Source organism: Solanum lycopersicum, chromosome 5, assembly GCF_036512215.1.
Source record: "Solanum lycopersicum chromosome 5, SLM_r2.1".
In the NCBI taxonomy this organism is placed as follows: Eukaryota; Viridiplantae; Streptophyta; class Magnoliopsida; order Solanales; family Solanaceae; genus Solanum; species Solanum lycopersicum.
In genome coordinates, this window is record NC_090804.1 from 69,080,449 (window position 1) to 69,106,489 (window position 26,041).

The 26,041-nt window shown below is 35.9% G+C and overlaps 3 protein-coding genes across 16 annotated transcripts in view; 2 read left to right on the plus strand and 1 right to left on the minus strand.

The window, feature by feature from the left end:
• The first annotated feature begins 174 nt into the window (after positions 1-174).
• Positions 175-5,577, plus strand: LOC101264824 (calcium-dependent protein kinase SK5). The gene is made up of 7 exons (XM_004239578.5): positions 175-987; positions 2,128-2,271; positions 2,390-2,542; positions 2,711-2,826; positions 3,872-4,039; positions 4,169-4,393; positions 5,181-5,577. The coding sequence occupies exons 1-7, from the start codon at positions 420-422 to the stop codon at positions 5,316-5,318; spliced, it is 1,512 nt and encodes a 503-aa protein (XP_004239626.1). The 5' UTR covers positions 175-419; the 3' UTR covers positions 5,319-5,577.
• Positions 5,578-6,972: 1,395 nt separating this feature from the next.
• LOC101264521 (probable methyltransferase PMT26) lies at positions 6,973-11,991 on the minus strand. Of its 2 annotated transcripts, none has more exons than XM_004239577.5 (9): positions 11,807-11,991; positions 10,052-11,136; positions 9,818-9,967; positions 9,408-9,678; positions 9,044-9,154; positions 8,780-8,954; positions 8,171-8,443; positions 7,562-7,756; positions 6,973-7,460 (listed from the first exon to the last, which is right to left on the minus strand). In XM_004239577.5, exons 2-9 carry the CDS (start codon positions 11,087-11,089, stop codon positions 7,232-7,234), a joined length of 2,442 nt encoding a protein of 813 aa, XP_004239625.1. In that variant the 5' UTR covers positions 11,090-11,136; positions 11,807-11,991; the 3' UTR covers positions 6,973-7,231. The 2 variants fall into 2 exon arrangements, with proteins under 2 accessions (XP_004239625.1, XP_010321299.1); XM_010322997.4 differs by having other exon boundaries at positions 11,799-11,964.
• Positions 11,992-14,172: 2,181 nt separating this feature from the next.
• Positions 14,173-26,041, plus strand: part of LOC101264219 (ultraviolet-B receptor UVR8) — a 36,967-nt gene continuing 25,098 nt past the window's right edge. For 8 of the 13 annotated variants that reach the window (XR_741622.4, XR_011221478.1, XM_004239576.5 and 5 more), the window contains exons 1-2: positions 14,173-14,581; positions 17,309-17,385. Coding sequence is in view for 9 of the 13 variants with exons in the window: in XM_004239576.5 (XP_004239624.1) it covers positions 14,338-14,581; positions 17,309-17,385 (321 nt within the window). In the remaining 4 variants the exon portion in view is untranslated. The remainder of the gene's footprint in view (positions 14,582-17,308; positions 17,386-26,041) is intronic. The other 5 variants (XM_010322996.4, XM_069298654.1, XM_026031280.2 and 2 more) reach the window with 2 other exon arrangements.

The window sequence follows — 26,041 nt, forward strand, 5'->3', positions numbered from 1 at the left end:
GAGTTGATCAATAAGGATTTGATATCAGATTAGTAATTATCAAGATTATTGGTTCAATCATTTTGTGATTTTTTAGTTTTATTTTCATTCACCAATATGTCACATCAGGCAATACAATTTTTTTTGACTTTATTTAAGACATTTAAAAAAACAACATAGATATGCAATGTATCTGTTCGACATTTTAAATTTTTATGAGGGATATTAAAGTCATCATCATCAAAAAGAGAAATGAGAGTAGACTTGAGCAGCTGAGTCACCAAAGCATATTTCTGACCAAAGTGTCAGAAGTGCACAAAGGAAGAGGGTATCTAGAGAGGTAAAATATTGCCAAAGAGGAAAAAAAAAGGTCTTGATAATTAGTAAAGTTTTCATTTTTCAGCTCTGAAAATCAAGATTCAGTTCAGAGGACCACATCTATGGATTCCTCAGACCTTACCAAGACAAAAACATCATCTTTATCAACCCCATCTAAGCATTTCTGGGTTCTTCCTTACAAAACTCAAAGTCTTGAGAGTCTTTACACACTAGGCAAAATATTGGGTCAAGGTCAGTTTGGAACTACCTATCTTTGTACTGAAATATCAACTTCTAATCTTTATGCTTGCAAGACTATACCAAAGAAGAAGCTCATATGTAAGGAAGATTATGAGGATGTTTGGAGGGAGATTCAGATAATGCACCATCTATCTGAGCATCCAAATGTTGTTAGAATAAAGGGTACTTATGAAAATGCTTTATATGTACATATAGTTATGGAGCTTTGTGCTGGTGGGGAGCTTTTTGATAGGATTGTTGAAAAGGGGCAATATAGTGAAAAAGAAGCTGCTAAATTGATCAAAACAATTGTTGGGGTGGTGGAAGCTTGCCATTCATTAGGGGTTATGCATAGAGATCTAAAGCCTGAGAATTTCTTGTTTCTTAGTTCTCAAGAAGATGCTGCCCTCAAGGCCACTGATTTTGGCCTTTCTGTTTTCTATAAGCCAGGTACATTCCCCTTTTTCATCAACTAAGGGATTTTGGTTTGATCGTCTTTTTTCTGATATTTATTTTCTTGATATTCTTCTCTAGGTTGAGGAGTGGAAAGCATGTCTTTTCTTTTAACTGCTTGATTGTTAGCATAGTCCTTGATCATAGGAATTCATGATTTTTCACAAACAAATCAGTTATTAAGTAAATGATGATTCATGATGCCTTTAAGTTTGCATCTAGACTGAGAAACTGTGATTCTTGTAATGCTCATGATGGGGAAATACTTCTTTTCTTGGGGACAGTTACCATGGGGATTACCTACTTATCTTATTCTTATGATAGCTGAGATGCTTCTCTAATTTGACCACTTAGGTTTTAGCTTATTACTGATATTATCTTTTTTTAAGAACAAGATTGAGTCTTTATTTGTTTATTATTTGAATTATACGGAATGAAATGACGGAAGAATAGGTATTCGCGTCTTAATGGCTATCCCCACTTTTCATTTCTTCTCCTCAACTTTTGGATCTGCAGGATTTGCATTATAACAGTAGTTGTGTATGTACAGTTCTAGGAAGTACTTTACCGAAGCAAAATTGTTTGTACAAGTGTCCTTTTTTTATTGTTTTATTACTAGTGTTCCCGACTGAATATTACATAGCTTACCAAGTTTGTGACTGCCGGACAATGTATTTAGAGAGTGTTCTCGAACATGAAAATGATAACTTTAATCTTTATATAAGATGACATTTTTAACTTCAATTTGTTTACTGGTCCTTCTAATCTTGGTATGGGTATCTCTTCAAATTGTCTCATCCCATTTTCCTTTTAAATGTGATTGTTCCATTCAACTTGGTCTTGCTGAAAGAAAAATTTACTTCGTTAATTTCTACTACTATATGTTTCTGGTGAGGTTCTGTTTTATTTCAGTCTCTAACACTTAGCTTTTGCTTTCACTTGCTGATATGATGTTTTCAAATGTGAAAGCCCAGCAATCTTCCTGACATTATTCTTGCATCATATTTTTTTTCTGGACAGTTGGTCACTACATTTGTCCTACATGCTGATTTTTTTTGTTCTACTTAATTTAGGAGTACTTGACCTTTAATGGTAAAAATAAACATTTCTGTTCCTTGATGTTTTTATTGTTATCAGGTGAAACATTCTCTGATGTTGTTGGAAGTCCTTATTATGTTGCCCCAGAAGTTTTATGCAAGCATTATGGACCTGAATCAGATGTATGGAGTGCAGGAGTTATCTTGTACATATTACTTAGTGGAGTTCCACCTTTTTGGGCAGGTATTGTAACTGCCAGGTTCATATTTCTATGGGTGTTGAGAAGGAAATAAAGGGTGTTGTAAAGTTTGTCTTTCATGCTCATGTTATCTTATAATTCTTATTGTTTTTCTGATTCCAGAAACTGATATGGGAATATTTCGTCAGATACTGCGAGGCAAACTAGATTTAGAATCTGAACCTTGGCCTGGAATTTCAGATAGTGCAAAGGATTTGATACGCAAAATTCTTGATAGGAATCCAAAGAGGAGGTTAACTGCCCATGAAGTTTTGTGTAAGTCCTTCTAATTGTGAAAACTGGGACTTATTTGGCTCTGGAAAATGCTGTTACCCTCTTAGTGTCATTGTTCATGAAGTTGCATATTTCAAAAGCATGTCCACAAACACGTTGAAACAAAGGGATTTTACTATGAACTTACATTTTTTGTTTCCTGTGACTCAGGCCATCCGTGGATCGTGGATGACTCAATGACCCCTGATAAACCTCTTGATTCTGCAGTTCTTTCACGCCTCAAGCAATTCTCAGCAATGAACAAACTAAAGAAAATGGCTTTGCGTGTAAGCTCTTGAAAAGTTTGTTCTCCGCTTACATGTGTCTGTACTCTCCTTGCCTGGAACAACTTCTGCCATACAGTTTTATAGTGTTCCAAGAACTTCAGCTATAAAGAAACTTAAACTGGATCTAGATGCTGTTTTAAAAGAAAAGGGAAAATGCAAAAAAGTAGTATAGAAGTGTAGGAATATAGTATATAAGTGTAGAAATATGGGTAGAATTGAAAATTATTTGGGGGATGGGAACTATGGAAGAAGTATGCCACATCCTAGAAGCTGTTAATGCAGATCATATTCATGTAACATCTATATCCATGTATATCGTCATTTCTAATTAAAGAATGCAAGTAAATGAACAATAACTACTACCATGCCACAATGATGCACTAGTTGGGTTCTTTATTTGAATCCTTTATACACATTCCGCTCTCTGAATTGTTCCACTTTTATCGGATGTCCCCAAAGGGACTATATACATCCCACTCTAGTTGAGTTCATCTTATTCCATTACTAAATAATGTTCTTTAAGACAAACCAGTGATAGTAGTATTATCTATACCACACTGTACAGAGATACAAATCTCTAGGTTTATCTTGGATTCCTACATTGTTTTTATCAAGTTGTGTCTTTCCTGAATATAGATACCAAATTGCGAGATCATAAACTAGTTACCATTGCAGTGGTCCCTTCCCATGGTATACATAGTTGGTTTTTGTGCTTATTCAATCTTCTTCTCTTTTTTCCCCTGATAATTGCCTTTCCCGTTATTCTAATTTTCTTATTTGTAGAACCATACCTCCTTGAGAGAACATGTATTCTGTTAGTCTGTATCTTATATATTTCTTGCAGCATCACAAAATGTATGTCAATTTGGTCCTAATTTACCAAAGGAGAGAAAGGAATGAGAGAAGTTAAAATGGGAAAGGAGCAAACAGTTTATCCTCTTGCAGTTTTATGAAGTCCAATCACTATCATTCTAATTTCATGTCCAATGTATTATTGAGTTATACATTTGATTCTTGTTTTACTCATTCTCTTGTTACTTTGTAGGTGATTGCCGAGAGGCTATCAGAAGAGGAGATTGGTGGTCTCAAGGAGCTATTCAAAATGTTAGACACGGACAATAGTGGAACAATAACCTTTGAGGAACTAAAAGAGGGTTTGAGGCGAGTAGGTTCGGAACTAATGGAGTCTGAGATCAAGGATCTTATGGATGCGGTAAGAATTATCCTCATTGGGTTTTTGTGTGATATCCCACCTTGTCTTTCTTCCACTCACTTGTGCTCATGTGTGTTATAACTTTCCGCTCATTTGACCACATAGATCTAACCATGTTTTATTTAACAGGCAGACATTGACAACAGTGGAACAATAGACTATGGGGAGTTTATTGCTGCTACTGTTCATTTGAACAAATTGGAAAGAGAAGAGAATCTATTATCAGCCTTCTCTTTCTTTGACAAAGATGGTAGTGGCTACATAACTATCGAGGAACTTCAGCAAGCCTGCAAGGAATTTGGTCTAAGCGAGCTCAATCTTGATGAAATAATTAAAGATATTGATCAAGATAATGTAAGTTCTATTCTCTAATGTTTTTTTAATCATGCACATATAAGAAGTAAGGGTTGATTAAGTTACATAATGTCTGCCAATTTATTAAAAGACATCCAATGGAGTTTATGAAGATTCTGCGCGGCTTTATCGATTGTCTTGAGGGTCGGATGCTCTAAACCTTTCACATGATATAAAGTCAACCTTTTGCAAGCTTATTTGTACACCCATAAATACACATCAAAAGTCTGCTGGGGAAGCCCAGATCCACTCGGATTGGTGTTTAGTTATGTAGTGTCCAACATCCAAGAGTGTTTATAAAGGTGTTGATTTGCTTCATCGCAATATATGATGAAAAAGGTTGTCAATGGTCAAAGTAAGTGATGCCTAGTACTATTACAAACGCTCTCCCATTGCATAAAGGAAGGAGAAAAATCTTTACTATTACAAACACCTTCCCATGCCTAGTCTCATTTTGTGCTGCCTGTACCAGTGCTGAAGATGAGTTAACTGATTTACACTGTATTTAGTAGTACAAGAATCTGCCATGTACCATTCCAGGGAATGGTCTTTGTGTTGGTATTATGTTCAGCTAGATAGGCTGTAGTTCTCTCTCTCGTTAAAGGTTTAATTTTTTGTTTGAATTCCTATCAGCTCAACTGGTTAACTTAGATGTTCAATGATTAGATGAGTCCAGTTCATTTCTCAATTTCCAACTCAATTTGTGTGCAACTTGTCCTTCCGTCTTCTGTTAATTCTTAGTTTCTGTTCCTGTGTTTTCCCCACTAAAAGAGCTTGCAAAGTGCAGGATGGACAGATAGACTATGGGGAATTTTCTGCAATGATGAGGAAAGGCACCGGCGGAGGCGTTGGAAGGAGGACCATAAGAAACACATTGAATTTAGGAGAAGCACTTGGACTTGTACAGAGTGAAGAAAACGTATGACCAACAAACGCGATGTTTCTAATTTCTTTTTGCCATGAAGGTCCAATTATATGACATTTACTGCTACAAGGGTTAGGTGTTGAACTTGATCCCTTTCCTTGCTTTATTGACGACTGTTTTTTTTACCTTTATTTGTCTAAGCTTAGAACAATTTTCTTCTAAATCTGCTTCATTTTCTTTCTAAATGTTGGCCTTTGTGCTGATTTTAATTTTGGATCGTCTCGAATTCTCATTGGAAGGTGATTTTTAAGTATCTGAATACTGTGGAACCTATACTGCTATAGAAATTCACACCTCAAGAAAAGAGTATCAGTCTCAACCATATTATCCCTTTCTTCTTCAACTTAACAATGACAGCAGTGATTGCCTTCCCAACTCGTAATACTTTGGCTTCAAGTTCGTTTTCCTCCTGATTATGTAAGATAGACAATGATTTAATGAGGATATTGCATTGTATCGTCCTCTTAAAAATTAGAGAATATTGACTCACACCATAATGAAAAATGTTAAACTGACCATTGATGCTATGATACCAACTTGCTTGTGTGTTTTTTTCCCTGATCAGATCTTAAATTTCAAAACCAGTGCTGTGCATGTTTTCGTCTTATAGAAGCAAAAACTAGAAAACCCTTATTGCTTAAGTTTGTGGCATTGCTTATTAAAATCAGAACATGTACACACATATTGCTCAAGACTTGAAAGTGACCTTCAAAAGCATTCAGATTGATTAAGTTATTGCTCATAACACTCTGCTAAATGTAGTTGAAGAAGCTATATATTATATGGAAATAAAACTGTATGTACCACATAAAAGAAGAGCCGGACATTCCATCAGATGATATATTATTCAACACTATAATGCTATCTTAAAGTTTATCCTTCATTCATTGTGAGATTAAGATAATCATTCTCATTTCCCCATAAATTGAGCTCTATCTTTTATTATGTAAAAAAATATTATACTTCCCCTAGTATGTACATTTCTGAGATAAAATAGGACCCAGTCACAAGCAGAGTACTTGAACAGAAGAGCCAAATACACAACCACACACACATGTATAGGCAAACTTCTTACTTGATGCCAGCTATCCAAATTAAGCACATGTTGAGAATCAATGTAGGATGCTTAATCTTACCTTGAAGATGGTTGTTGCCTATCCTCTTCAGGTCTCTTCGGCTACATCTATCTGCTACCCTCTCACCTTGATACTCATGAATGAAATGCATTATTTACATTCAAAAAAGGTAGGTTCTTTTGGGTATGTCAGGCAAGATGATTACTACTTATAATAATATCCTGTTATTGCAAACACTAGCAAAATCCATTCCTGAGACACTAACTAATCAATTTTGATGCTTGTTTTGAAGTATAGAAGTCGTTTATACCATCCACTTGATGGGTATTTAAAGTGTTATCTTCATCGTCTATAAGATAATGTCTGTGTGTACAAAGTTGGTGCTGTAATGTCAAGTCTCAACGGTTATAAACTGAACCTCAGGTAATGAAATGTGTATCAAATGCAAAGTGCACAATATTTCTATGTTTTGTAATTATTTGAAAGAGTAGAGACACTAGAAAGTGCAATTTTGAAGACTAATAAAGCAGATATTCCTCAACAATACAAAGTATAGGGAGTATTGGCCTGTTGCCCAATTCAATGTGAAAACGAATATGATTGTGGTGCTTTTGAGATTTACCATCGTTCACCTCCTCCATATTACAAAATACAGAACCTCAAGGCATTTACTATCCACAAATATTTAATGATGATACTACTAATTTGCTAAGGAAATGGTACGCGATAGCCTGACAAGAATAAAGTTACAAGAATTTAATCAGAAAATTATCTAGTCACCGTGGCATGAAAGCCTCTTGAACGGAACACAACCAGCATCCTTCACATGCAAGGCAGCTAAGCAATGGCATAAGTTAGTGTCTCAACGTCCTTTGGTCGCCACATTGTTTTCTGGCAATACAACAATCCTTCCTTGTCCTTGGAATAGGTCATATTGATTTCATATTGCATAGACTTGAGCATACTTTCTAACTCAGTTATAGTCTCCTCTTTGTCACGCACAATGAGCTTCCCTCCTGGTCTCAAAATGCGGTCAACTTCAGCAACTATTGCCGGTAAACCACACCTAGAGATTCAAGAACCAAGGCACTATCAGATCACAACATAGAGAAACAGAAAATGAATGGTGCTGACTTAAGTCAGTAATTTTAAAGGTTAAATGTTTACTTTGTTTTAATCTTGGAGAAGAGATGGTCTGCATGGACAAGATCGTACGATCTGGGGTAAGTGCTGAAGGATTCACACCAGTCATGATAAATTCCAAAAAGACCTCTTTCATAAATAATTGGTAGTGTATCTGGAGCATCTACTGAGACAACGTTCATAACCCACACATTCAAGTCTCTTAAAGCAGCTGCAAATCTGCAAGGGGACAGAAGTTTAACTTCACAAGCCACTGAACACGGTGAAAGATGCTATAGAAATAGTCACAACTGATGAAATCATTACTGAGATAGCACCAACCAGGTAGAATATTTTAACCAATGTGCAGAGCGTTCCAACTAACACAGCATTAAAGATGATAATATCTCATGACTATTGCTGCTTTTGCAATGAAAACGGGGTTTGTTTCAAAAAATATGGTGTTTGATTTTTTTTTAAAAAAAGTTCAACACTTGATGAAAACATATGCCACCTGTCTGCTAGTCCATTAAAATCATAAAATCTACATCAGCAACAAGCTTCAACCAAAACTTCTTTGCTAGATATATTAGGCAGGGAGATGTATAGAAGATCTATAGACAGGAAACAAGTAATGTAGCACTCGTTACTTACCCTCCATAGATAGCACGCATGTCCATAACATTCCGCACAGTAGACCAATTTATCCCCATTCCATTAAGATATGAATTTGTCACCACATGTTTCCAGTGTTCATAATCTGCAGTAAAATCTTCCGGGGCTGGTTTCCCATATACTCCAACCTGGGAACTCAATAACCAGTAAGGTGATTTCGATAACCTGGCTGGCCATGGTTCTGGCCATTGAGATCCACGTTCCGATGTGGCAACAGGAGCTTTATGCATGCAAGCTTGTAAAGGCACATTCCTGAAGAAAGCATCCATTCATTAGATCATGTTAAGCATAGATGCAATATCTCACTGCAACTATATTAATAAGGTAAAACTTTATATAAGTATCACTATCAGCATCAAGAGTATGCTATACATCAAAGGGAGTTCTTACAGGTTCTGTAGAGAACTAATTAAGTCAAAAATCGCACTCTACATTTCTCAATACAAAAACATTTCCCAAAGATAAGATGGAAAATAATTTCCTGCATTTGTACCCGATAAACAAATAGAAAGCCTTGCAATCCAGTACCCAACCAAATAATTGATATTAATACTAAAATTGAAGTTCCCATCACTCTGAGAATAATACCAGGCTGCATTTGGATCATCAGATCCTTGACAAATCGGGGGAGCGTCTTTTGATCTTTGTTCATAGCACTCATTGGAAGTAGGCTTGCGATATACAGCAACCCCTACTCCATTGACTCTATCTTTGGTTTTTGAAACAAGATCCCAGCACATTGCCTTTGTCAACTTCTGCATGGCTGTCAAAATGCCAAAAACAAACAGTCATTCAGCAAGACCAGTTAACCAAGTTATGGAAGAGTCAACTGAATAAGTAAAAGCAAAGTACCTTCCCAGATCTCAACATCTTCGGGGAGCTTCTGGTAGACAGGAGTAGCAGACCACACAAAAAGTCCACCAGGTCGAAGTACACGATTCAGCTCCAGGAGAAGTTTCCCCCCTACAGTTTGTTGGATCAAATAAATTTAATCTAAATTAAGTTACACAATTTCATCAGTTGTAACATGAAATAATAGAGATGAACTGATTGCGGATGTAGAAATATTTTTGGCACTGGAAGTCCAAACACCCAGAACTACCTATGTTCTTCTCAAAGGTTGCCTACTGAATAGAAGAACTTCACACTTTTAACCCTTTACTACTTTGAGCAATGAAAAAGGCATCATGAATGAGTAGAACGCAAAATCAAATACCTTCAATATGCCAGGGCACTCTACAACGTGCACAATGAACAACGTCAAAGACTCGACTAGGAAAGGGAAGCCTCTTTGTACCCATAACAGCAGATATAGCAGGAATACCCCTCTCAAGAGCAAACTGAACCTGAGCTTCATGTTCATCTTTAGGAGCTAAAGACATGGCCAAAACATCTCTTTCGAAAAGATAACCCCCAAAGCTTGCAACCCCACATCCAACATCTAATATAACCCGAGTTTGCTTTCCCCAGGCAATTTCTGGAAAAGACTGCAAAAATAATGTAAAAGTGGTGTGAAATAGCATAACTTGATCATTTGATAAATTCAAGACAATTCTCTGCAAGAGCTAAATACACATGATATTTTTTGCAATGTGGGAAAATATCCTACTAAATGCAAGTGCTAACCTGCTGTATGAAATCAATATAGTGCAGAGCGCCATGCTTGAACTGGGTTCCCCCACCAGGGAAGGTAAGGTATTCACCACTAACTTTTACCCAATTTTGATGTCCTTTAATTTCTGCAAGCTTTGTATGGGGAACATTGTGGTACCATATCTGGAGAAGGTAATACTGTTAGCTTCAAGAAAAAGGAAATATGATATAATCAGTTCAAACAGAATTCCGGAAATGATGTATCACCTTTTCCCTACTCGTAGGCCACTCAACTGAATGTTGATATCCTTCAGGAAGTGGAACAAGACAAGTCGGAGGATTATCTGGGCAGTGTCTCTCTCGGTGTTCATAATGTTTTGTACTTCTGAGGTTCCTAATTGCTTCCAAATTATCAAGGCAAGGGATATAATCTGGCCCAGCAGTGGAATTGCAGAGTTTCCAAATGTAACTACTTTCTTTATCTGACTCCGAAGACTTCTGCATTTCCTTTTCATTCTTTGATTCCGACGCCTGAGTTAAAAATGCCCCATTTTGAGTTGTAGTTTCATTCAAAAGGTCCGACTGAGTCCCCGAACTCAATACGGCACTTGAAGACAGGTCCTTCTTCTCACCATCAGACTTCTCATCAGAACTTTGGCCTACCTCCTGATCCTTTTTATCATTCAGTTCAACTGAGTTTTCTATTGATTTTTTCTCATCAGAACCTTCTTTGATCTCTTCTCCGACAGATTTATTTTCAGTTTTCTCCCCAGCCTCAGAATCCTTGTCATCTACTTTGTTTGGACCATCTTCCTTTTTGTCATCTGAACCATCTGTTGCCTTCTCGGATTGAGTTTCTGACTCAGATTCTCCAGCATCCTCTTTCTGTTCTGTCGATTTCTCTTCCTGTTTCACTTCTGAAGTTGATTCTGTCTGTTGTGGATTAGAAACATTTTCTTCTTGACTAACTAAGGCATCCCCTTTTGTTGCATCCTCAGGTAAATCACCGAGGGTATCCTCAAATTGTTTTGATTTTCCCTCATCCGTTGGATTACTCTCATCACCAGCTTTATTGTTACTCTCATTGCCACCATTGTAACTCTCTTTACCTTCGGTTACCTGTGTTGACAGGTCAGTCTTTTTCCCCTGTGAGGACAAATCTAGATTTTGGTCTGGAACGACAGATGATGACGTCATCATCCATACCCCAACTAAACATAGAGCTACAAATACCACTATAGTTACAGTGGAGCAATAGTTTGATGACTTCCTTCCATCTACTCTAGAGTACTTTCCTAATGCCATTTTTTCCGGTAACTTCTATCAGTCCTTCACAAATTTCCTCTATCCACCTGAGATACAAAATAAGAATAATAAGATTAAAATCTTTGAATCACTCTTGTGCATTTCTGACAACTTATCATGTTAGTAAACCAATTGTCAAATTGAACTTTGTGTCCACTTAAAAGTTTAAGTGGTGGAGGTTGAATATTGATAGTAGTACATCTTTTTTAATTTTAATAGCATATTTAAGACCACGGGGTTCGAAAGCCAAAACCAGACAATTGAAGTATAGAATTACTATATAAAGACATTCAACATTGAACTATAAATCGACATGGTCATTAATTATCCCTTGCTTTCAATCAGAGTAGTAGAGTACTGATAACACCAATAGATCTTAAATATCAATTCTTATATGCTGAGAGATCTGAGATGAGACTGACAAGTTTACCATCACAACGCTGAACCTCGAGTTGCTACACAATTAATAATAACAATCGTAACATGTCGATGCAAAGCAACAATCTTGTGATTCTAATTCAATCACTGAGAAAATCTAAGGAAAAAATGTATAAACCCAATTCGATAATACAAATAACAGCTGACCCATCTCAAAGAATTGCACAAGTAACAGAAAAAAGAATCAGATCTGTCTGTACAGATCAAGATTAAGATCAGGAAAAATTGAAAATTTACGTACAAAAAAAAAAAGGTGAAAAAGAAGTAATACCCATGTACCTTTTAGCAGCTCCAAGAACAGATCTGAGAAAAAAGGGGAGCAGGTGTTAGAAGTGAACCATGTGAATTTTGTAGATACACAGGAAGTGAAAGGGAAATGGGGATGAATAAATAGGAGTGAGAACAAGAGAAACTCTTTAGTAGAGTAGGAGTGCTATAGCAGTAAAGGAAGTCTTCACCAATATTTTATTACTAATAATTTTATCTTTATTATTAACAAGACTATACAATGATTAGTTTTTTTAAATAAAGATTATTATGATATTTTCAAATGGTAAATTATAATAAAACCCAATAAATTATCTCATTCTTTGCAAATTTATAGAAAAAAATTATGACTTTGTGTCTTGTCTTGATATTTATTAAAATTAGAAGAACAATTTAGTATAATAAAGAATTAATTTCTTAGAGTAATTAGTATATATGATGAATAAATGTTTTACCACAAATGAATTAGAATCTAAAAATATTTTTAAAAAATTGATATAATATATACAACAATAATTGAATATGAGGTAGTTAATATTATAATTTATATAACTTGCTTAAAATTATTTTAACTAATGATAAACTAATAGTAATAAATAAGTATATGTTTTTCAATAAACTATATAATGACCTATATGTTGTGTAAAGTTGTTGGATTATACAAAAAAAGAGAAATCAAGTAAATTAGATATTTCAAAAATTATCTTTGCAATTTAAAGGAAAAAAAATCAATACCATGAAATTGAAAAGTCTGAAGAGAACCAAATGAAAGGACATAACAGGAGCCGAAATTATCGAAATTTTTGTTCTTGCAGAGCTTGCTCAGTGATTGCATTCCTTTTGGATTAGGCATTTTGAGAAACACAATTTTGATTGACATTGGATTTAACATGTTAACTAATCCATATAGGGTGTTTGGACAGTGTGGAACGGTTGAATTTTGCTGAAAAATTGACTATATAAACAAGTCCCATAAGTGATACGTCAACTAAGAAATATTGAATTTTACTTTTGTCTTATAATTATTTTACAAAGGTAGGGTCATTATATAGGAAATTAATCAAAAATTAAGTTTTTAATGTTGGAAGAAAGTTGCATTAATGGTCTTCCTAATAAGAGATATATGCCAGAGTGTATAATATTTAGCACACAAATTAAAATAAAGGGCGAGAAATTTATTGATAAAAAACATGAGACGGAGAGAATTGAGGAGTGAATAAAATGAAGAATGAGTTAGTGTCTATTTACTTGTGTCATAGACTTAGTTCTAGAAAAATCTTATAATTTATAGTTTCTAGAAAAGTTATGTAACTTGTGGAGCAAATTTACCCACTTGAAAATAAATATTTTGACATATTTTAAAAATACAATTAATAGACATTTAAAATGAAATATATATGAAATGACCATATTACCCTTGATTGTCCTCAACTTTGCATTTCTATATAATAGAAAAATACCAAGTTTTGATCTGACGACTTCAATTTTAAATCAAACTTACATCACTTCGCATATTAAGTTGAATATGTTTGAAATCAAGCAAAAGTATAAACTTGATTATATTCAATGAAGAACTACTCTGTTATGATCTAGAAATTGTATAGTCTACTTAATATTGTAAAACTAAAGTAAAACAAGACAAGGGTTCACCAAACCTTTTTGCCTTGTTATTATTATAGCTTATAGCGTATGTTTTATCTCTAAGAGGTCGCTTGGTAGGGAACAAGTTATTTCAGGACTAATTATCTTGGATAAATTATCCACCATGTATATATGATAACTTATCTCATCATTATGATATAAATTATAGGATAAATTCTCTCAAACATGTCAACCAAACAAAACGCCAAAATTTAATCTCATGACTATTTATTCTTATCTTTCACTATAAACGACTCCTAATTGTTAGAATTACTATATTGCTTCTTTTTTAAAAATAGAAAATCTAATTTTATTGAAGATCTCTTTTAAGCAAATAAGATGACAAGCAATAATCACTATAATTTTCATTTTTCTTTCTCACGTCCACAACAGGTAAATACTAAATTGAAAAATCATCAAATTCCAATAAAAAAATCACAAACTTTTAAAAAATTATATAAAATAAATTATTACTTTTATATATATCTTTAATTGATAGAATACACACATACAAAAACTTATACAATTAACTGATTTTAATATTTTAAAATTGCCTTTTCTTATTCATAATTTAACTCTCACAAATTCTTATTGAAAAAATTAGTTAAAATGTATTTTATGTCTTTCTACTTAATATAGAATAGATATATAACAATATATATATATAAAAATCAACCCAAGACATACCTAAAAAGCACATAGGCTTAATATAAAAAATGCATTGATAATTTTTTTCCATAACTAAACTCTCACAAATACTATTTAAAATATAATTAATGAAAAAAAAAGAAAAAAAAGGATTGAACATTGGAGTAGACGTTGGCAGAGTTTAAGCCATAGACTAGTTATTGAAGAAGTATGTAGTATCGCTGAAGTTGAACATCTTCCTTCAATCGACAAAGATGATAATAGGAAGAGCAGTTACAAAGAGATCATCGTGGTGTGTGAGGTGTTTTTCAGTTTCCAGTGTTGAATTTAATGGAAATCGGCGATTAGCAGCCCTTTGGGGGAACGGTGATCATGGCAGGCTAGGGCATGGAAGTCTTGAGTCGCAATGGAGACCTAATGTTCTTCCTTCTTCTGCTTTTCATAATCAAAACCTCCGTCAAATTGCATGTGGCGGAGCTCATTCTCTCTTTCTCACAGGTTCTAACAATATTCTTTACAAATTATCTTGCTACAATATTGAAATACTTAGGGTTATTTTTTGTGATGATTCATACAATATATAATTTGGGGGCTTAGCTCACTTATATTTAGTAAAAAATAAAATAAACCAGAAAGTAAAAAACTTAAGGCGATGAGTAATGCTTTGCAAATAGGTTTACTTATGGAACTAATGCTTGGAAGTAAAATGTATTACGAGTGATGGAGTGGACCCTATGCCTTTTCCAAGTGCAATCGGTGTACTAGGAGGAAATACGTGTAGTAGATGCATGGTCTGGTGCCAGATGTGAATCATCTGGGAATGATGCTGGCCGTGGACAGCCATGATAAGTCGGGAGGGGTGAAACTTTGTCTAGAGTTGTACAAGTAACACTAGATTCCTTGAAAGTCATTATAGGTAAGACTTCAGAGATATCAGGATGTGAAGTAAGACCGAGACTTAAAAAATGTAAAATTGGCTGACATAAGATACCGCCGAAGATCAGGGTGAGTAGACACGATACCCCTTTTGAACTCGAGAATAACCAAGGAAGTTTCACTTGAGAGCACGAGGGATGAATTTATTTTTTTCAGGGTGAGTAGAGATGATACCCCCTTGAACTCAACAATAACCAAGCAAAAAGTTTCTTCCCATTATTTCTCCAAAACGGGTTACTAGGTTCAAGTTTAGAGTAGTTATTTGTAGATTTTGGAAGAAAGAGCTTCTATGCGTGTTTTGTGCTTTGAGGTTTATGCTGGGGTCATAAAACCTTCATTCCTCCAGTTTGAGTGGGTAATTTAACTTCAGCCACAGGGTTATCACACTCAGCTTCAAACCTGTCTATAATCGCATACACATATTCCTAACTAGGAAAAGGTAGATACTGTCTACTTCTCAAAATAAGCTTGCCATAAGCAACCCCATCAAAAGGATAGAGACGATCTTAATACGGAGGGAGGCAGTTAATACCTTAGTTTTTTTTGTGGTGCAACTGAGACTCGGTTGGATTCGTTAGGACAAGTTCTCACTTAGTTTCAGATGGTGTCAGGTCTTAGAATTAATTTGAGGAAGTGTGAGATTATTCCTATTGGAGAGGTGGATGACATTATATTGTTGGCTTGAGTCTTGAATTGCTGGATTTGGCTCTTCTGACTACATTTCTTGTACCTTTAGGTGCTTCAAACAAGGATCATACAGTGTGGAAATCCGTTTCTTCAGAGGGTCGAGAAAGAAAAATTATTAGTCCAAAGGGCGGTACAAAAGTGCTTACTAAGAGAACTTTATTGAGCATCCTACTTACTAGTTCCTGCATGTCTGTATTTCATGCTCCAACTGATGGGGCAAGGAATTTCATTTGGTGCTTCAGAGACTATCACATTTCCTAAAAAAAGGGAAGGACTTGGAATTAAAAATTTAAAAGTTCTAATAAAGCTTTACTTGGATAATGGTTGTCGAGGTTTGGGGTGGTAGTCTAGGTTTTGTGGAGGGGGGGGGGGTTGATAGTCAATAAATTGGGATCACAAAGGGGGGTGGAAGACTTGAGATATCATTTTTCTATTCAGTTGTAGTTTGTGGAGGATTATCATGAAGGGATGAGATTATTTTGTGCAAAATATCTCATTCTAGGTCAGAGACGGGAGGAGAGTTTTTTTTTTGGGATATGAATGGTGTGGGAACATAGACCCGATTATTCAACAAATTAGGGGGACACAAGGTGGAGAGCCTTTTTGAGATTTAGAAGGAATTTTCAAGATCGAAAATGAATGAGTGTCAAAGATTATTAGCCTTACTTCATAGGCAATTCAATCCGATGTTTGGTGGTGGGGCCCGAGAAATAATAGAGTGTTCTTGGTGCTTTTATGAGTAACTTTTGGTTAGGGAAGCATTTTCCGATGTAATGCAATATGGGTTCCAAATGTACCGAGAAATGCGTGTTTTTTCACTTGGCTAGCCACTACAGGGGTGATTTTGATAACGAAAAATCTGAGAAAGCGGAAGGTTGTCTGCGTGAGTTAGTGTTGCTGTTGCATGAGTTAGTGTTACTGTTACATGTGTAAGGAGGTTCACATTACACATGTAACTCTAACTCTTGATTAACCTCTATCTTTCCTCCTTTCAACTAACTCCTACAATCAAGTACCACCACCAGAGCTCGAAATACCACCTTAGCAAGCAGGGACCAAATATTCTTCATTTATCTTATTTTCGTAAATTTTTTTTTATTCATCTTAATTTCAGTTCACATTATGAATGTTGCTCTAGCTATTTATTGTTTAGGAGGAGAGAACAAGGTGGATAGAATATTTGGTGTGATACTTGAGCGAAATGGATATCGAAGATCCATATAGTTGAAACCACCTAATTCAATAGTCAATGCTGACTTTTGTATTGCCTGGTTTTTGATATGCATGTTAGCATCAATTGTTGTTCCATTTTCCTTGTTTTGATAGCACTTTTTCTGTCAATATGTGCTTTCCTTTTTAGTGCATTTTGAGCTTTGCTTATTTAATAGAAGATTGCATTCAGACTTGTCCACCAACATCTGTCTAATTTTATTTCATGATATAACTTGTTCAGAAATAACTAGTGATAGGAATATAGGAGTTTGTTACTAGGTATTTGACCCAATAGGATTGTTCAGTTCAAAACTATCGCTAAAATAATGTTTGATTGCTAATGCATCAGTAGAGACTTACTTACAAGTTAATGACCCTCTCTTTTTACAGATCATGGTCGTGTTTATGCCTGTGGACTCAATGATTATGGACAGCTAGGGGTGTCAGATGACAGAGCTTATATAAGTGTATGCTATTTTGACCTTTCTTGATGCATGTTTCAGAATTTGGATAGGTTGGAACTTGGAAACAGAACTTCATCTATCAAATGAACATATTTTTTTTTATCATACAATAAGTACGTTGTAGTATTTGGATAGGATTTAACTTCATTAATTAACTGAATACATTTTCGAAATCATGCAGTAACTGTATAGTACCAATGGATGACTAATGAACAGACTTAAGGGTGTTCTAGGTAAGCAAACATGTTTGAAAGTGAGTTCCGGAAAACTTATATGAAGTCGGTGACAATTATACGGCTGAAAAATTGTTCGGTTAGATCTGGAGTCGAACTGAAGATCTCGATGGAGGAGATGAAAAGATTTATTTCAAAGGAGGGAGAAATGATCAAAATAGAGAAGTTAAAGGGCCAGACAAATATTACAACTACGGCCAAATAGGTTAGTTGAATAGAAAAGGCTAGGATTTTGTGGTTGAAGAAGAGAAACAACAGGAATAACTTCCACAGGAACACTTCACTGACATAATTATTGTTTTTGGGAGGGAACTAGACAACCTTGTGAAGAATAGAGAGGGATTGGTTCTCCAAAGAATTATGTCGCGAGAAGATAGGAGTTGGAGATCCTCTCTTGAGAGGTTGATTTCAATAGTTTGTATAGAAGGGAGACATTGAGTCTTGAGATGAAATATTTTTGATTAGATGATATTGGATGTTCTACAAGCTTTCTACTTTCTCTCCCAAAATAAATTAGGTGTCTAAATGCCTATCTTTTTTCACTTTCATCTTTAATGAAGTGTTCACACTTCGTCTAACTAAAAGTTTAACCTGTTAAAGGAGACACATTTATTTATTGATGTTAGGTTAGCAACATGCATGTATGGCTTTGTTTTCTTGGGCCAAAGTTCTTTGTTAATGGATGATAGGGAACTTTAATGATGGATCTCAAGTTGGATTTGATACTATGTTAAAGTGTGTGATCAACTCGTCTAAAAGTTTAAATTGTTATATGCATTTCGATATATCTTAGGTCTACAATAATCTCATCGGAGGTGCCTGTTTTATGAAGGATCGTAAACATATAAGTTTGGTAGATACATACTTAATATACTTACACTCCCTAAAATGTCTCTGTAGTAGAAAGATGGATTCTTGATGCGCCTTTGATTATGAGTTGGTCAATTGATTTTCAAGGTAGCGATGTCTGGAATATTATGTGAATCAGGACTAATAATGTCTATAAACTTTTTAACTGGTCCTTTCCTGAAGATGTATATGGACAATAGGGTTTGGGAAGAAGTAGAGGCTTATGTCCAATGTGTCACAACCATTTTGCTTTGCAAGCCATGATCGACATCCCTTCATTAACTTGGTAAGTGAACCTTCTTGGCTTTATACTTAAAATACAATATAAATAGAACTTATAACTTCTTATTTGATCTAAGCTCCAAAATTGATGAAAATTACTACTCCCTCCCCATTTATGTGAGACAATTAGGAGTACGAGGGTCAACTTTCTATAACCCAAATACTTTATATTCTTTCTATTATCATAACCATAGAACTTTATGCAGAAGTAAGGTAATCCAAAGTGATAACATTTGTAATAACTTGCGGGGAGCTAAACTTGAAGAAATCTTATTTCAAGTTTGAGCAATGGTGGTGCAAGTAGAAGGTTTCAGGGAGAAGGTAAACGATTGGTGGTGTTCCTTTTCAGTAAATGGGACCCCTTCTTTTATCTTAGCTTCCAAATTGAAGTTATTGAAAGGGAAGTTGAAACAATGGGATTATGAGAACAAAGTCAACTAGAAACAAAAGAAGGAAGAGACACTCAATCAAATTGCTTGTCTGGAAAAGATACAAGAGCAGAGAATATTGACTGATGATGAACTCCTTCAAAAAGTTCATCTATCTAAGGAATTAGATGAAGCTTCGAGGAATGAGGAGATAGCTTGGAGACAAAGGTCAAGAATTCAATGGCTCAAACATGGAGACAAGAACACCAAGTACTTCCATAGGATGGCCACAACACACAAAAGAATAAAGTTAATTGAAAAATTGGAAGTAAATGGCAGAGAGTTGACTGATACTGATGAGATCAAAACAGAGATTACCAATATCTATCAGAAACTATACTGAGAAACTGAGAATTAGAGGCCTGGTCTAAACTTACAAGGCATTGAAAGAATCAGTTTTGAGGAGAAGGACTGGTTACAAAGACAGTTCGAGGAATAAGAAGTGGTAGAAGGAATCAAATTGTGTGCAAGTGACAAAGCCCCTGGCCGGGACGGGTTTCCCATGAGCTTTTGTCAAAACTTTTGGGAGATGCTCAAGGTAGATATCATGAATACCGTCAGACAATTTCATGATCAGCAGGTCTTTGAGAAGAGCTTGAATGCCACCTTTGTGGCTCTTATCCCAAAGAAGACAAGAGGCAAATGAGCTTAGGGACTTCAGACCCATAAGTTTGATAGGCGGGCTATACAAAATTATAGCGAAGCTGCTAGCTGAGAGGTTGAAGAAAGTAATCAGTAAACTGGTAAACAAACATCAAATGGCATTCATAAAAGGCAGACATATCATGGATGCTGCCCTTATTGCTAGCGAATGTGTAGATATTAGACTCACAGGGGTCGACTCTGGAGTTATGTGCAAGCTAGACATTGAGAAGGCATATGATCATGTTAACTGGGAGTTTTTGCTCAATATGTTAAAACAAATGGGATTTGGTGAGAGATGGTTGAGATGGATTGAGGTCTGTATAAAATCTGTTAGGTTCTCCATCTGATAAATGGAGAACCTACTGGTTTTTTTCCCTCAGAAAGAGGTCTTAGACAGGGAGACCCTTTTTCCCCTTTCCTTTTCATCATACATGGAAGGATTCGATAGTATGATGAGGGTGGCTACTCAAAACTCATTGTTGCAAGGATTTAAAGTAGGCAATCTCTTAGGGGCGGATATGCAAATTTGTCATTTGCTTTATGCTGACGACACTGTCATATTTTGCGAAGCTAAGGAGGATCAAATTAGAATTGTTAGAATGATATTGGTAGTCTTTGAGGCGGTCTCAGGCTTGGCAGTCAACGGGAGGAAGAGTTGTATATATCCCATCAAAGAGGTTACACAGATCCAGGCCTTAGCAAACATTTTGGGGTGCAGAATTGAAAAACTTCTAACTGTTTACCTAGGTATGCCACTTGGAAACAACCATAAAGAGCTAGTGATATAGGATGGTGTACTTGAAAAAACTGAGAAGAAGCTGGCAAACTGGAAATCTTAATATCTATCCTTCGATGGAAGAACCATTCTGATAAACTCTTTACTAGACTCTTTACCTACCTATGTGATGTCCCTGTTCCCTATGCTAGCCAAAGTGGAAGAAAGACTTGATTAATTAAGGAGGGATTTTCTTTGGTCGGGAATCAAGGAAGATAAAAGATACATCTTGTCAAATGGCAACCTGCTTTGCTAAGTAGAAGCTCAGGGGGGTTAGGGATCATAAACTTGGGGCTACAAAACAAGTGTTTGTAGCAAAATGGTTGTGGAGGTTCGGAAGAGAGGATCAAGCACTTTGGAAGGAAGTTGTCAGTAACAAGTATGGCCAGAATAGCCCATGGGTTTCCGATATGGTGAATATCCCGTATGGTGTCTCGGTGTGGAGAACTATCAAAAATTTATGGGGCCAACTACAACACAGTATTAGATACAAAGTAGGGAATGGGACCAGGGTTCTTTTCTGGAAAGATCACTGTATTGGTCAGGACTCCTTGATGTCTTCCTATCCGGACATATATATCCTCAGCTCGTCTCCAGATGCAATGGTAAATGAGGTATGGTCTGAACAAGGGTGGAATTTCAGCTTCAGAAGGTTACTAAATGACTGGGAGATAGGGAGAGTAGCCGAGATGCTACAAATGCTGGATGATTTCAAGGGCACAAGTCTAGAAGTTGATGTAATGATTTGGAAACACAATCATGATGGTATGTTGTGAGTCAGCAGATTGTACAATAGGAAAGTGAAGGAACTTCCAGAGGAAATTTCTACACCATGGAGTAAGGTATGGAAATATAAAGTGCCAACTAAAGTGAGGTGTTTCTCATGGCTAGTGGCTAGAAGGGCATGCCTAACTCATGAGAAGCTGCAAAGAAGAGGCTTTGAAATAGCCTCCAGGTGTTTCACTGTGTAATGAAACAAATGAGACTAATAGCCATCTATTCCTCCATTGCAAAGTCACTTCTCAATTATGGGCCATTTTTCTAAGCAGAACACAGACAAACTGGACAATGCCAGAGCACACTGCAGACCTTCTCAGTTGCTGGGTGAGAAGAGGGGGGAGTAAGAGCCAGAAGAAATGGTGGAACATGATACCCTCTTGTATATGGTGGACTATTTGGGGAGAAAGAAACAAGAGGTGTATGGAAAATACTACAAAGTCAGTACAAAAGATCAAATGGCGCTGTATGAAGACCTTCTGTTTTTGGTGTAATGAGGAGGGTATAGAGGATGCTCGACAAATTTTAAATTTTTTCTCTTCTTTGTAAGTTTAGTAGCAATTTCTTGAGTTTTTTTATTTTGGGTCACTGATGTAAATCTTTTTGATGATTGCCAGCATACCCTCATTGCTGAAAAATACAACTTTACTTTATCAGAAAAAAAAGATAACATTTGTAATGCAAACGATAGAAATCCATAACCTAAATACTGTAAAACGGTCTATGAAAGTGCTAATTTGATTGTATAAATGGAAAAAAAATTACTATCCTTGCAAAAGCAGAGCTCACCAATAAACCTTTTGAATGTGATGGAGATCCTAGTTCGTGGTATGACAATCAACAACACTTATCAATGTAGGTTTCCAGTCCACAAAAGAGAACGTGAGTACTGTTAGAATATGAATAGGTTTATACAATCCTATTTAGAATAGGAATATGAATAGGTTTATACAATTCTATTTAGAATAGGAATATGAATAGGAAATAATAAATAGTTTCCTACTTGGTAAAGGATTGTATTGTAGTGTTTATAAATAGGTTTTCTATGTAATAATGTATAGACAAAATTCAAAAATATTTTTTTCCTATATTTGGTATTTTGGTATCAGAGCCCCTGATAAACAATCAAAGAGCTTCCGCTGCTGACGAGCGACTATTACCCATATATGCCGCCCATTTGGCCAACGATTTTGTTAGAAAAAGTTGGGTCATCATGTATCTTTAGGGTGAGAATTTTCTCATATTTGATTTGTGTAAGCATCGGGCTATCTTTTCGATGACTACTTTTTCATATTTAATTTGTGTAGCACCGTGCCGTCTTTCCTGTGACTCTTTTTTCGTGAACAATTTGTCAATTTGTGTAGCACTGTGCCAGCATTCCGGTGACTACTTTCTCATATCTGATTCGTGTAGCACTGTGCCATCATTTCGATGACTACTTTCTCATATCTTATATGTGTAGCACTTTGCCATTCTTTCGGTGACTACTTTTTCATATTTAGTTTGTGCAACAACGTGCCATCTTTCCGGTGACTACTTTTTTTCAAATCTAATTTGCGTAGTACGGTGCATCTCTCTGGATGACTTTTCATATTTAATTTGCATAGTACCGTGGATTTTTCCGATCCACTTTCTCATATCTGAGTTGTGTAGCACTGTGTTTTTTAGGTGACTCCTCAGATTTGATTTGCGTAGTCTGGTGACTCCTCAAATTTTATTTTTTTAGGGTTGTGCCATCTTTCTGGACCTACCCATATTATTTCTCTTTTTGTCGTCAATCTGACTCTACCCGTATAATTTCTATTTTCCAGTTGGGTCATGCCATTGTTTTGATCCTATCCTATAATTCTCTTTCTCAGCAGGGTCGTGTCATCATTCTTATCCTACCAGTATAACTTTATTTTTCAGATTGTGACCACTTTTAGCCATCAAATTTAATACTTTAGCGCATGAGCATGTTCTTGTCATTTTTTCAGTGACTTTCTTGTTTAATTTGGACTCATCTATTGATTCAAAGACAATCCATATACCTATACTAGTTTTTGAGAACTTTTCGACAATAACTGCATTGTGAAGAAGTCTGTATAGAGAAACCACCTAATTTTGTTGCTCAGGGGGAGTTTAGTAGCCTCGTGTGTTGATTATGTAAGTCACTCTATGGTCTAAAGTAGCCTTCTCAAGCTTGGTTTGGGAAGTTTAACACTATTTTAATCACTTTGTGTATTATTGACATTATGCATCAAATTCAGTATTTCATGAGAATATCGAGCACATTGAGATTGATTGATATTATGCATCAAATCCAATATTTCATGATAAAACAATAACATTGAGATTGACTGTTAGTTTTGTGAAGTCGAGTGATCAACTTGCAGATATCTCACCAAGCCTCTCATCAGTCCTCATATTAATTACATTGTAAAAAGCTAGGTACATTACTTGTATGCACTAGCTTGATGGGGAGTGATACAATATGAATAGGTTTATACAATCCTATTTAGAGTAGGAATAGTAATAGAAATAGAAATAATAAATAGTATCCTACTTGGTTAATGACTGTATTGTAGTGACTAGTGTCTATAAATGGGGTCTCTATGTAATAATGTAGAGGCAACATTCAATAATATTCTTCTCCAATGTTTCTCACAAGTACGACTTCTTTGCCTCTCAGAGATCATTGTGACACCTTAACTTAAGATAAAAAGCCCCACATTGATAAAACAAATGAGAGATGTTGGCTATATAAGTAAGAATGCCTTACCTACTAATGATGTGTTTTAAAGCCATATGGGCCTAGGCCGAAAGTGGACAATATCACTAGCAGGTTGGACTATCACAAATGATATCAAAACCACTTATATGTCAGTTTTGTCGATGTGGGCAAGAGGTCAACCGAGTTTAGGAAAATCCGGTAAGGTGGGGTAAACCTCAGTGTTGAGTCCAAGAAAATCCCATATGGTGGGGTAAAAATCAGCGAGGATGCGGACTCCATATGAGGAGAGGAAGTACCACATCGACAAAATACTTGAGAGATGTAGGGTATATAAGTAACTAAACCTTCTCCACCAGTGACACATTTTAAAGCCGTGCATGCCTAGACCCAAAGCGGACTATATCACTAGCGGGTTGGGCTGTTTCAATCATTAATCCTCCACTAAGATTGGAACTAGACTTAACAAAACATGAATGCATAACATAATAAGAATCTCCAATTCATATGATTTTTTTTGATGACTGTGGTGTCCGAGCAAGCTTTTGTGCACCTTGACTAATTCCACGGGAACATGTCACCTCCCACCCAGTGTTATCAAAGACTCGCTTTAAGCGCGCTTAAGCCTTTAAGCGAGACTCAAAATGTGTTGAGCGCTTCACCTCGCTTTATGTGCGCTTTAGTGTCGTCATCAAGGTTCTAAGACAAACATTGCCAGTGAGCCTCTTATGAAGAATTTGAGGTTAAATAATTGATATTGCACTTAATCGTAATTTTTTTCATTTCTTTGGTCATATATTTGTCATTCATGTTTAAAATTATTAGTCTTGGACTAAACATATATATTTTATTCTTTTCTCCCTTTGCGCCTTTTTTTGTTAAAGACATGCTTTATTTGCGTTTAAAGCCCCCACATACCTTAGAGCTTTTTTGCACTTTTTGCCTTTGATAACACTGCTCCCACCAGCCACAGGTACCAGGTTACTCTATCTAATTCATATAATTAAATGCCATTTCTATGTTAAATTTACGAAGTACCCCACTGGTGTTGCTTTTTATTTTTGAATCAAGACATTCACCAGCAATGAGAACAGCATCCATGATTTGTATCCTCTGATGAAAGCCATCTGGGAGTTTTCTTTCATTTTTTGCATGACATTTTTCAGTCTTTTCACTCAACAATTTGGAGACAATCTTGTAAAAGCTTCCAGCCATGTTTGGGCCTGAAATCCCTCAATCCAAGAGCTTTATTCTTTTCTGGAATCAAGGCAATGTTAGTGGCATTAAAGCACTTTTTAAAAAAAGTGATGATTATAAAACATCTCCAAACTTTTCATGATATATTCTTTAGGGAAGAACTGAGATTTCTGATAAAAACACCTTGGTCTAGACATCTGGCCCTGGAGCCTCGTCTCCTGGACATTGGTTGCTCATCACATGCCAACTTCTGACCATTCAAGTGGTCTTTATAGCAAGTTATATCCACATCATTGATCTGTCACGTTGTCCCATACCTTAGGTTCTGCTAAAGATTCTGATAAAATGACAAGATCTCTGATCTCAATGTTGATGTCATCTGGACCATCAAGTGAAGTCCCATTAACTTCATTTTTTCTATAGTGTTGCATCTTCTGTGTGAGGCGGCCATACCCCCCCCCAAAAAAAAAAAAAATTAAAAATAAAAAAATCTCTAGATCTCTGCCTCTGTTGGATTTTGTCTTTTTGGCTAAGAGAAAATCAGATCTTCCAGTAAGTCTTTTTTTTATGACCGTGGTGTCTGGGCCAACTTTTGCACACCTCGACTAATTTCACGGGATACCTGCCACCTCCCACTAGCAACAAGCACCGGGTAACATTGTCTACCAAGGCTAGGACAGATGGGAAGAATCACCCAGCGTTTCTTTTTTTTTGTCTCTGTTGAGTATTGAAACTGAGAACTCAAGAGTTCCTCCACTCCTTC

Coding starts and splice junctions, on each gene's coding strand:
- LOC101264824 (XM_004239578.5), top strand. CDS start 420: ATGGATTCCTCAGACCTTACCAAGACAAAAACATCATCTTTATCAACC. Junction 2,272..2,389: donor AGTTCCACCTTTTTGGGCAG/GTATTGTAACTG, acceptor TTCTGATTCCAG/AAACTGATATGGGAATATTT. Junction 2,543..2,710: donor AACTGCCCATGAAGTTTTGT/GTAAGTCCTTCT, acceptor CCTGTGACTCAG/GCCATCCGTGGATCGTGGAT.
- LOC101264521 (XM_004239577.5), bottom strand. CDS start 11,089: ATGGCATTAGGAAAGTACTCTAGAGTAGATGGAAGGAAGTCATCAAAC. Junction 9,968..10,051: donor GGCCTACGAGTAGGGAAAAG/GTGATACATCAT, acceptor TACCTTCTCCAG/ATATGGTACCACAATGTTCC. Junction 8,955..9,043: donor AGATGTTGAGATCTGGGAAG/GTACTTTGCTTT, acceptor GCATTTTGACAG/CCATGCAGAAGTTGACAAAG.